Consider the following 13,301-nt stretch of genomic DNA (forward strand, 5'->3'; position numbering starts at 1 on the left):
GCATACCAGCACCTACATCCCCACCCCAACACACCAACAATGTTGCTCATAACATTGGCAACATTGCTTACGAACCTTATACCTGACAGCGACGTTACAAAGTCACTTCACACTGTCTCGCTGATCACCCCCTATCGCAGACAACAGGGGGGATGGCCTGTCCTTGAACACGGCCTTCCACACCAGCTGAGACCTAGGACCAACCGGCTAAATGCCAGATGGCCCAAAATACCCCAAACAAACACCTATATGACTACATATAGGAAACTCCCTACAACTTACCCCCTACTCTTTAACCCAAATCTCACTCTAATCCCACTAGCCTCCCACCCACCACACCCTAGGTCAGCGCAACCCCACTGGTTCTTTAAACAACACGAAGAGAGAGACACAAGACAACCCGAACGGGTTGGCAGGGAATCGCCCCACATAATGGATAAGCAAGATGGCTAACCTAAAAGCAATTACATTAAACGTGAGGGGGCTGGGAAACCCCATCAAAAGAAAACGCATCACCTCATACATAAACACCATGAAACCACACATCACCTTCCTACAAGAAATACACAACCCACCCAAAGGCAGCAAACTCCTGAGCGACCCCCGCTTCAGTCAACAGTGGGTCGCACAAGGCTCAGGGAAAGCTCGTGGTGTAGCCATAATACTCAGTAGAGACCTGAACTTCACTGCCACAACAGTCCTCAAGGACAAAAAAGGCAGATTCATTTTCGCTAAAGGGACACTAGATGGCAAAATCAAACTGACAATCGGCTCCATATATGCCCCAAACACGAAACAATTAGAATTCTTCCAGAAGACACTAAACAAATTCCGCTCCTTCTCTGAAGGGGAAGCAATCCTAGGAGGGGACCTCAATCTAAATATGAAAGGTTTATCCCTGAAAGATATCCACCCCACAACCCCATGGGCAACCTTCCTCCAAAGGAAACCCCCAACAACTAGGAACTCTTACAAGTTACTAAAAATGCTAAAAAATAGGGGTCTCTACGACATTTGGGGTGAGCAAAACCCGGGAGACATCAGCCATACATTCCAATCGGGACGCCATGATACAGTGTCCAGACTGGACAGCATTCTACTCACACAGGGTCTGATCCCCTCAGTAGAATCAACTAACATAGGTAACATTAAAATCACAGATCACGCCCCAGTAGAAGTCATCGTTAAAATAGGAGAAGGAACACAAACCACCCCATCATGGTCCTTCAGTCCCATCCTAACTACAAACAAACAAATTAGAGAGAGTCTCACAAAAACCCTCCAAAACTACTTCAAGGAAAACGATGTAAACAATATAACAACCCTCCTCCTATGGGACGCAATGAAAGCGGTCACCAGAGGAGCTTGCATAAAAGAGAAAACATTCCTTAAAAAACAAACCTCCTCAAAAATTAGCAAAATAGAACAAGACATCACAGCCCTCTCATCACGCTACAAACAGGATCTAAAAAACTCCTCAAACTTATAGAACAAAAAAGGAGAGAACTAGACTCCCTAGAAATTAACAAAACAATGATCAACATTCTATACTCTAAACAACGTTTCTACGAATATGGAGGGAAAAACTCCAGATTACTAGCAAATAGATGTAGGAAAAAAGCACTCAAAACAAGAATACACTGCATCACCAAAAAAGATGGCAACATAACATTCTCCCCCGAAGAAATAACCTCAGAATTTGCAGAATTCTACTCCAACCTATACACCTCCCATAACCCACCAGAGAAGGAAATCAGAACATTTCTAGCAGGACTGACCATGCCTACCCTAACTGATGAGGAACAGGAATTCATGGACAGCCCTATCACCCCAGAGGAAATAGATGCGGTCCTCAAAAACCTGAAACCACACAAAGCCCCAGGCCCAGATGGCTTCACAGCAGAATTCTATAGGAAATTCAAAGAACCCTTGATGCCCTACATGACCCGTCTATTCAATGACATCATAAAAGGGGGCCCCATCCCCAAAACCTGGACCCACTCCAAAATAGTCTCCATCCCAAAACCACTAAAAGATAGCCTCAAAGTAGAATCATACCGCCCAATCTCATTAATAAACCAAGACTACAAGATATTCACATCAATCTTGGCCAACCGCCTAAAAATCTTCCTACACAAGTTAATAGCCCCAGACCAGACTGGCTTTGTCCCTGGCCGCAATATAACAGACCCCATCAGGAAACTACTGAACCTGATCGAACACAGCAAGGCAACTAAACTCCCATTGACAATTATGTCCCTAGACATCCTCAAAGCCTTTGATTGCTTGGAGTGGAAATACATATTAGCAGTACTAACTAACATGAAATTTGGCCCCAACTTCCTACAAATCCTCAAACAAATATACTCCCAAGCCTCAGCAAAATGCAGAACTAACAATATGGATTCTAATACTATAGCTATCCAAAGAGGCACGAAACAAGGATGCCCACTGTCTCCCTTCTTATTTATCCTGGCTCTGGAACCCTTAGCAATCCGCATCCGAGCAGCCACAGACATCAAGGGAGTGGAAATAAAAGGCAGAACCTATAAATTAGGGCTCTTTGCAGATGACCTAATGGTCACAACACCAGACCCCATAAGCACAGCAACCTCCCTAATAAGAGAACTCAACACATTTGCAATGGTGTCGGGCCTACAGGTAAATTTTACAAAGTCAGAAGCTATGTGCTTCAACACCCCTCCTCACACCCAAAAAGAACTAACGAAGGTCACCAAAATAAAACTTTGCCACACCAAGCTCAGATGCCTAGGGGTACAAATAACCAGAAACCTCAATAAATTGTACCTCCACAACTACAAGCCCCTGTGGCGACAAATTAACAAAGACCTAAAGAGATGGAATAACACGAATTTCACTCTCTCAGACAAAATAGCCATGATCAAAATGATCACACTCCACTCCCAAAACTAACCTACCTATTCCAAACCCTCCCAATCTGGATCCCCTCAACCCAACTCCGCAGTTGGCAGAGAAAACTACACTTTCATCTTCTCACATAAAAAACCAAGGATAAGCCCCAAATGCCTGCACCTCCCCACCTCAGAAGGAGGATGGGGAATCCCCAACATAGAAGCATATTACATTGCCAACCAAATACGCCATATAATCCCATATATACTAGAAGATGAGACAAAACAATGGGTGCACCTAGAGAGGGACACAATGGAAAACACCTGCACCACAGCATACCCACTCCTCCCAAACAAACTAAAGAAAATTCCCACAACACTTAACAGGTACACACAGACCATGCTCAAAGCATGGAAAACACAAATAGGAAAACTATCCCCAACCCCATCCCCACTAATCCCCCTGGCGTACCACCCATTATTCCACCATGCAGCACAAAACCTCCAGACAAAAACCTGGCGAACCAAAGGCTTATATCGCCTAATAGACTTTTATAAAAATAACAAACCCTTGTCAACACAAGAAATACAAGACAAACTAGAAGACACCCAAATGACCTGGTTAACACAACACCAACTACATGCCCTCTTAAACAACCCAACAGTAAAATCAGCAGCAACTAGGCCCCTGACAACCTTCGAAAACCTCCTAAGAGCAAAGGGAAACGGTAAAGGGACGGTATCCGCAATATACAAAATACTACTCCAAAATCCCGCAAATCCCCTAGACGCAATCAAAAAACAATGGGAGAATGACATAGGCTATGAGATCAACCCCACCCAATGGACCAGAATGTGGTCTAAACCCCCCTTTAAATCCATATCAACGAAAAGAAAAGAACTCACACTGAAACTCACCTACAGGTGGTACCTAACACCAAGGAAACTAGCGCTAATACACCCAGGAACCTCACCAAAATGCTGGAGAGGGTGCACCTCCACAGGCACATACCTCCACATGTGATGGGAGTGTCCCAAAATTCAACTATTCTGGACAACAGCCATACAAGAAATATGTAAAATAACTAAGCAAGTAATAGACATCACCCCAGAATTGGCCCTACTAAACATCTTCCAAGACAACAATGCCCATTTACACCACAAAGAACTCATAACCCACCTACTTTCAGCAGCCAGAAACATCATAACCAGACACTGGAGAGACCTGTCAGGAGTAAGCATGGACCAATGGTACCAAATAGTATGGGAAACAGCCCTACTAGAAAAATTAACTAATAAACTGAAACTGACACGGGGACAAACAGAAGAAGACACCTTCACCCCGGTATGGCTCCCCTTTATCACATACACAGCCCAACAAGACAATGACAATAATCCACCAACAGCATACAAATCAATATGGCTAACCTGATCCAAAACACCCACCCACCTCACTCACACACGAAAACAAAGATCACCACAGCCAATCACAAACAAACAATCACACCCTAGGCCAACCCCAACCTCTCTCACCACCAAAGGAACATAAGTGAACAACACAAGCAACGCTGACACCAAACTCTACATACATTAAACATAATAGAAACACCGCCACCCGACCCCACCCCATCCATCTTCCCTCTCTCCACCCCCTTTCTTTTTTCTTTCTTTTTTCTTCTCCCCCTAATGCCTCAACAAATGAAACGGATTTGTAAAAACGTTACATGGAAGAAGAAGAAAAAAAAAAATACGAGGCACTACACTTCTGTAAAACAAGAAAATCCTTAATAAAAAATATATTTTTTTATAAAAAAAACATGCCAAACCATCACATGGCTCACAGCAGCAGGACCAAATCAGCCATTGTCTTATCTTGGAGCTTGCATGTTTGCTCCCATAGTTTGACTTGGTATTATGTGCAAACTGGGCAACTGAAAACGATTGCTGAATTCCAATGGCACACTGCAAACAAAACATAGGGGGTGCTTATTGTCTAATTTAACATTCTGCTAAAGAGTGATAAAGGATTCCCTGTACAGAATTTAATTAAAATCGAAGTTAATGAAAGCAAATTCTGTCAATATTTTAGATAGATTAAGGAAGGATGGTAAATGTACTCTGCATACTATTAATAAGTCTGCCAGCTTTGTCCCATTGCATTCAAGAATAAGCTACTGAAGACTTACCCCACACACCACCCCACTACTGCACAGGTGATATTTCCACATAGAGAGTCACATGAAATGTGCATAGATTGTGTATCACAAATGCAAATGCTTGTTTTGCTATAAGTTTAAAAAAAGTGTTACCTTGCCCATATGTGTGTGGGTTTCATGTAAATTCCGTCAAGCAAATGCCATTTGCATTGCTATTTATGATGATTTCTCTCTAATTGTCTTCTTGCTGAATCAAAAACTTTTAGCTATAAGTGATATTGCCATTTAGTCTTTTTGTTTTGTTTTTCTAGTTATCAGGAGTGCTTGATGACTGCTTATGCGACATAGAAAGCATTGACGACTTCAACAATGTTAAGATCTTCCCCCAAATACAGAAACTTCTAGAACGGGACTATTTCAGATACTACAAGGTAGAGTAAAAAATGGCCTATTACTATATAGTTTAGTGCAGACATTCTCAGACTCTCTGCTCCTAGGTCCATGTGAGTGAGCTGAAAACTACTGAGGCCCATCATTTACAAACTGGTGGTGATATTTTCTGCTGATACCTAACCTCTCGTTGGAAATTACTAAATTCTATCCCATAGTAGTTTTCTTGTGGAAAGGAGTTCCATCATTCAGACTTTTATCTGGGGGTTATTTGCCAATACAAGGCTCTAAGTGGAGAAGGCTTTTTATTTTATATCCACCCCGGCATTTCTCTTTAATGTATGTTTACTCTATCTGCTGTCACCTTTTCTCTTTTCCTTCTTAACCTAGCCCAAAAGTGTTAGTTTCTTTCATCCCTGCTCTTTTACATTTACTTCTCCCTCCTTTAACAACTTTCTTCTCGTAACTCTTTCCCCTCTCTTACCACTTTGTTCTATTTTTTAAATAATGCTTTATCTCTTTTTAAATTCCTATGGGAAGCAAGACCCCTCTCATCTCTCTCTCTCTGTTTTCCTCCTTCTGCTCCCAGCTTCTGTCCCACAGTCACCTTTACTCAGTATGCAGGGAATTGGCATCCATCCAACCAAAAGGCTACAGTATGATCAGGGATGGGGTGGGTAAGGAAGGATGCACTGCATTGGCAGTGGAAAGAGGATTAAGTCCCACTGGTGGTCCTGGCTTATCGCTTGAGAAACACTGGCTTAGTGAAATCGATTTGTCTTTCTCTGTTCTCCTACGAAGTAAAAGAAATACAGGGGTTATAGTAAAACTGTACTAAAAATGAAACCTACTTCAAAGCTTCAAATTAGTGTGACAAGGAAATACACTGTGGGTTGGAAGAGCAGTACTGTACTCTGAAGCACTATATGCCGTCATTGGATTTTTTACCTGCCCATCACCATAAGGTCCCAGAATAGGTCACAACAATATAAAAATACAAAACTGAAATTAATTAAAGCCTTTTACAATCACAAAACATAAACTCCATATGTTCTGGTAGTTTTTGAAAAAAAAAACACACCCTCATTTTGATGTAACTGCTGTCTTTAGAACCTGGAATTAGCTTCAGATAAATTGGTTAGCCTTTTTTTCCTTAATGGAATTGGTTAAAAACAGTACCTGAAGAATTAAATGAAAACCTTATCAGGTACTTGAGCAAACAATGATGACCAAATGTAGCTAACGTCCTTCGGCATTGCTTGATCCAAGGTGTACTATAGTGAAAGTAAACTAATGTTAGATAAAAGCTGTCTTCTGTGAATGTGAAGCAGATACAGTCTACACCTGATGGTTTGGGAATTTGCTCTTGATAAGCTGTATAACTGAAGGTTATAACATTTAATGTGGCCATTTCTGTTTCATACAGTGCTGTATCAAAATAGTTGTAAGTTTATCATCCACCCTCTCACCTCTAATCTCTCCCTCTACCTCCGGATACCATATTGTCTTACATTGAACGTAACCAAAAGACTTTATAATCTGAACAATAACAACAACAAAAGATACTGTATGTTCTTTTGTAGTTCATGAAAATCTGTAATATTTTTAATTTAAAAAAATAAAAATAAAAGAAAAATGGTTACCCTTTGTAAAGTATTCTGTAGTCTAGCTACCAACTTCATTGGCAATTGTGCTAGAAACTTTGTTAACACTTAGGATTTTCTGTTTTATTGTTCACTGCATCTTCATATATAATCTTTTGTTCCACGTGTCCTCTTCCCACTTACAGAATAGGCAAAGATAACAATTTTTATTTATTTTATTTTTGCAAGTGTTTTAAAAAGGGACTTCCTCTTGTGCAGGGCAAGTTCCCTGAATTCTATCCATCTTTCACCATCCCTTGTAGGCCTCTGAGTCCCATCTCATTTTATTACAAGGATCATTGGTGGGATCCAGAAAGCCCTAGCACACAAATAGGGGTCATGCCTCTCTGGATCCAACCCTGTGTTTTTAATAGTAGCTGTGTAGTCATTATGAACAACTGGCTTAGTCAGAAGGTGCCTATTAGAAAATGTAATGTTTCTCCCCAGTTGCCTGTTGCTAAAAACAATTTCCTCTTTGACCCCATCCCACCCCAAAAAGTGTGCTATGTATTACTTCAATTCGACTAAAAATATTTTAACTTCTTTAACTTGCTTATGACATTTTTTGTATCTAGCAGCAGTTGATAAAAATGTTGCATAAACTATGTGAGTCATTTGTTGGATTACTGTGTGAACTCTACACATTTATAAGTAGTTTAGGTTTAATTGGGAAGGATTTGTCCTAATTAAAAATTTGAATCAATATTCTAAACTTTCTGAACTTGCATGTGGGATACGTGCACTGTAGCAGCTGTAGCTCACTTTTTTGCAAAACTTGAGGCCTGTGTATATTAAAGGAAACTGAAACTTTTCAGATTATCAAAGTGTGGAATAGAAATGAACTCTTTTAAATGTAAGATGCCAGCAGACCAGGTTTGATTTAAGTAATGCTGTAATCTTTTAAAGAATATCTAAGTGGTGCATATCAGCTGTGGCTGCAATTGTATGTTAGATAAGTCCTTGTGCTACGGTTGAAAGAGGATTAAGAATATTTGATCTTGGAAACTCTCTTCCTTTGCACTGATACCATTAATACTGTTGATGTAACTTGAAGTGGGGGCTTGCATTTTAAAGCTTAAGCTTCCTGGAAGACGTGTGATTCCTGTTTAATCTGGATGTGCTGGATCTGCTTGATTGCAAACAACACTTGTGAGGTTATTCTGTGGAAATCTTTGGCTGAATCTTTTTTATATTAAATATATTACAATAAAATTGCACAAACAAATCTCTTGCACATCAATAAAACAAAGCACAAGCAATAAGGAACATTTTCAACATAGGTTCATGCAACTACACACACACACACACACACACACACATATATGTATATATTCACTGCAAGACATCAACATTTGACAAGTAAATTATTCGATTATGGGTGTCCCTATTTTCATTACCTTGAAAAAATTAGAAGATTTAGCAGTGTTAAAAAGTATAATATTAGTTCTTTCTTAGCAATAGGTACATAAGAATTTTCAAAAGACAATGGATAGGATTGTTTTGTTCTTTCAGCCCATTTTATTTAACTGTTTGTAAAGCTTTATTGGCACATCACTGCAGCTTCCCACTTCCCCCTTTGATGAATTGAGTAACTTGCAGTATTCAGGTCCAGCAACTTCTCTGATCAAGAACTTTTACAAAATAGGTCAAGTAACATCAATCACATTTTGTACTGATCATTCATGTGAGGCCAGAGGAGAAGGCACAAAAAAGCACTGGACTGTATTTTGTGCTGTGGTATTGAGATGTTGTTAATGCAGTAAAAGCAAATCAAATCAAATTATTCCCAGAAGAAAGCTTCAGAAATTGCTTGTGTGGGCACCCCCACCCCATGCTTGTAGCTGGCTCATATTTTTAAGTCAGCCAAATAAATGAAAACTCTAGATATTTGTTTGCAGCGCCCTAATCTTTCACTTTTTTTTAATGACAGCTTATTCTATTGAAGGGAAGTTTCCCTATTTAGTTCAAAATTAATTGACTGACAGTATGTATATGTTTCTTGGTTTTAAGGTTAATCTGAAGAGACCATGTCCTTTTTGGGCTGACGATGGCCATTGTTCTATCAGAGATTGCCATGTAGAGCCTTGTCCTGAGGTATGTTTGCAAATAAAGGAGGAAACCAGAATAGTATTGCCTTTGTTGAACAGAATAATATGGAACTTTACTTACTGCCATTTTTGCAAGAGTTTGCATAACACTGATATGATTCTGTGTTGATGGGAGTGGGGGTTAACATACTTTAGAGTTGCAGGAAGTTTGACAGCTTTTATTGGCACTGCATTGACTGCTGTTGGAAAACTACTTTGCTAGTGAAATTTTAGTTTTGTGTAAAGATAGGCAACTCTAGTTCAGTTTAAATAGCAGATAAGATAACTTAGGAGCTTAAGGGTACTATATTTCAGTACTATTAATGACAGTAATACGACAGGGGCTTAAAGAGTGTTTAGATTTTTGGCCATCATATTATGAACAGTTCTGATTTAAATGCTAACTCATCCTAAGCTTTTCATAGAGAAGTTCCACTGAACTTTTTTCAATGAGCTTGCTTACTAGTAAATGTGCATAGGGTACCCATAGCAAAAATGGTCAAATCATAAATGAAATGGAACTGTATCCCATCGTGGAGTATTGATGCTCAAACAGTTTCTTGCTGGCGTGGCTCATTGATTTAGCAATCTTTAGTTAGTCAAGTTGAGAATGAGTAGGTTGTGAATGAAAAAGTTGAATAATCATGTAACTTGTTTGCTTCTTCTAGAGTAAAGTACCAGTTGGAATTAAAGCTGGGAGTGCTAACAAAGTGAGTAAGCTCTTCTGAAATAAAAAATATGGACTTTTCTGCCCCCCACTGCACTAGGAAAACATCTGATTGGCATGTTGCATTTGCCTTAAATGCAAGTGATAGCTATCCACTCCTGCTACTTTAGCAGCTAACATAGCATTGTGCTATGTTTACCCAGTGGTGAAGCATGATGGTGCATTCTAGGTGCTGTTTGTATAGGATTGTATCCCCCCCCCCATGAGAGAGAATTGAAGCTGGCAGCAGTGCTAGGAAGTCCCACTGTGTTTCCTTGCCATGGATATAGTTGATGAAGCTCTCTGGGCTCCCCCCTCCCAACCTTGTTTTCCAAGGTGAGCAGAAGCTAAGTGGGCCAAACCTGGTAGCATGGGCAGCTGGTCAGGAGGCTTTTATAATGTAGCTTCCTGTTAAACAATAACTTGTGAAATTGCCTCTGGCGGAAAATGTTAAGCAAACACTGAAAATACTTCTTCTTAATGCATACTTAAATCCCAGATATGCATATATAAATAACAATTAGTGATAGTAGAATTTATGGCCTGCAGTACCATAAATGTGCATAGGAATAGAAGCTTCTGTCTCTGGTCCAGAGAATGGTAATACTTGGAAATATTAAGTGCATTTAATGCTTGTGAGGTGTTGCCTCGCTTGTCAGTCATGGCTACATTGAGTAAGTGACAGGCAAATGCCCTAAAGATTTAAAACGAAAAATATATTTGTTGGTGATATTAAATATCATATACTCTGCCTTGCAGTATTCAAAGAAAGCAAACCATACCAAAGAACTCGAAGACTGTGAACAAGCTAACAAACTAGGAGCAATTAATAGTACATTAAGGTAAGCCCTTTTTTCATTGTTAACTGGAGTGGCAAGGGTTGATATATTTAGCTCTTTTTGGACTTTTCTCCATACATACTATTCTTGTAAGTTCTGTGGTAAAGAGAACATGCCAGTGTTAGCTTTCACTTACACAAAACATATTTATTTGTAGCTGTTGTCCAAACATACTTTTATCAGTTAAACTAAAAAGACTAACATGATGAATACAAACAGAGGAAGCAAGCTGTTCCAGATATTGATGCCTAGTGTTCAGAACTGTTTCTCTGCTGGTAGTACTGTACGTAGGCATTAATTTTGAAATTCACTTGCAGACTGTGCTGAACTTTTCCTCCGTTTTCTTTCAACCAAGTTCTGTGTGCTAATGCTGGATAAAGAGTAAGGATTAAAAAGTGATACAGCAGCATATAAACATGTTTGTTAGCATGATGGTCTCAAGGATAGCTATCTAAATAAACTAGTGCTATGTATCTGGGCTGAATATACAATTCTAGTGTTAATTATAAACTAGTGCTGTATGAAAGCTTGGCAGTTGATTACTTGTCGTGTTACTTTATGAGAAATTAGTTGCACTTTATGCCCTTACGACAGTTTCATGTAGTCAATGTTAGTTTCATAAGATTACTTTTATCTAAAAAAAAACCTTTTCATTTTTATGAGCTGTCTTGAAGGTCCTTTTGGGACGATGTTGGTAGCAATCTCTGTTTTTAAAGGGATGGGAAAACATAAAAATGAGAAATGAGACTATATTATGTCCATTTACCACTAGTCTATTTTTGCTCCTTTCCACAGCAACCAAAGTAAAGAGGCTTTCATTGACTGGGCCAGATATGATGATTCACAGGACCATTTTTGTGAACTGGATGGTAAATTTGTTCATTCTTTTGAACTATATTTTATAAGGCAATGTGTAGCTAAGTCAATTGAAAATCATCTTAATGTACTTCACAAAAGAGAAAGTGTGCCAAAATATTTATACATTGCTCTTAAAAAACAGCCTCAATTCTGATCTTCCAAACCAAAAGGAACCATGGGGTCATGCAATCCCCGTCCCTTAGTTTTAGCACTAAACATAGTTTGCTGTGAAGAGTAAACCTATTAAAATCAACACCTCCAATTGTGGATCCTGATATAGCCAAGACAGTACCACCTGTGAACAAGAGGAATGGTATCAGCAGGATCCAAAGAACCCAACTCTTTTCAGAAGCAGAAATATTTCTGGGAGAAGAAAAAAACAAAAGATAGTCCACTGTGGACCGAGCACATTCGGTGGCAATGAAATGCTGACTTAAGGATGGTGGAAATGATGACACAGAAATCCAGATGGGAGGGACAAGCATATGGAGTATCCTTGAAGATGGCTTGGCTGGCTGGAATCCTGAATAGGCATCCTCTACATTTCCACATTTGGTTGCAGGTCCCACTTATACAGTCCAAATCTTCAAATACTGTTAATAATTTTAAACCAGAATAGGCTTAATTTAAATAAGAAAACTAAGCCAGGATAAGAAACCCTCTTCAAGCCATGACTTCTGATTGTGATTTGGAGCGCAAACACTGATCATTATTTACCAATTTGGACATAATTGAAAGTCACTGTGAACATTATATGGGAAACAGAGAATGGGGCACTTATTCAATAATTTTTTCTAAAGGCAAGAGAGAGCCGAATCTCTTCTTATTCATAATCTACCAACCTACGATTGCAAGATCATCTGACCTGTACCCTAGTATTGTGCTTGGAAAGTGTTGGATCAGCTAGTGTCCAAAGGCCTCAAGTTGCAAAAACAAAGCACAAGCCCCAACAAAATGTTGCATTCAAAGTCAAAGAGAGGAGAGAGGATGAAGGACACTCAACATCAAAAGTGCTGAAAACAGCTCTTACAATAAATATACATTCTAGAACCAATTATAAGCCCATGTATACAGCTGCCTTGTCTTCTATATCTGGGTTTTTTCCTTTTTATGTGGTTATAATTAGTATTACATAAACAAATTAAGAAAGTTAAAATGTGTTCCCCATAACTGGAAATTAGGCTCCTTTAATAAAATACTGTACTCACATGTGTAATTGTGCATGTTTGTAATGTAAGTAATGAGTAACTTGGTACTACTATTCTATCTAGTTTCCCAGCATTTTGCAAATAATGCAGAGGGAAGTAGCAGTAGGCTACCTGCTGAAGCATTTTACTTTGTCTAAATAAGTCTCCTGTTCCAAGTGTAAATAATATAGGGCAAGATGTAAATAAGGTGGGGCAATTTGCCATCTGTACAAGCATCTATGTAATGTGATCAGTAGTAATAATGCATTTGACTTTTTGCATTAGCCAAACTGTTTTGTCTTCCTGTATATGTGTGTGTGTGTGTAAATGCACACACAATTACACAATTAATGCATAATTAACATCTGTATTTTTTCTTTAGATGAGAGATCTCCTGATGCTCAGTATGTGGATTTGCTGCTGAATCCAGAGCGTTACACTGGATACAAAGGGCCCTCTGCATGGAGAGTATGGAACAGTATCTATGAAGAAAATTGCTTCAAGTAACTGGGAAGGGCGGGCAGAATTTATTTTGAAACATTTGAGATTTTTTGGATTACAA

At 39.2% G+C, this 13,301-nt stretch overlaps 1 protein-coding gene across 1 annotated transcript in view; it reads left to right on the plus strand.

The window, feature by feature from the left end:
• The window catches only part of ERO1B (endoplasmic reticulum oxidoreductase 1 beta), a 30,957-nt gene that overhangs the window by 7,285 nt on the left and 10,371 nt on the right, over positions 1-13,301 (plus strand). Inside the window, exons 2-7 of the mRNA XM_079971202.1 lie at positions 5,341-5,460; positions 9,073-9,156; positions 9,818-9,859; positions 10,615-10,697; positions 11,490-11,563; positions 13,122-13,242. Of these exons, the coding sequence (XP_079827328.1) occupies positions 5,341-5,460; positions 9,073-9,156; positions 9,818-9,859; positions 10,615-10,697; positions 11,490-11,563; positions 13,122-13,242 (524 nt within the window). The remainder of the gene's footprint in view (positions 1-5,340; positions 5,461-9,072; positions 9,157-9,817; positions 9,860-10,614; positions 10,698-11,489; positions 11,564-13,121; positions 13,243-13,301) is intronic.

The sequence above is a fragment of the Podarcis cretensis genome, assembly GCF_951804945.1.
Source record: "Podarcis cretensis genome assembly, chromosome: 3".
Taxonomy (NCBI): domain Eukaryota; kingdom Metazoa; phylum Chordata; class Lepidosauria; order Squamata; family Lacertidae; genus Podarcis; species Podarcis cretensis.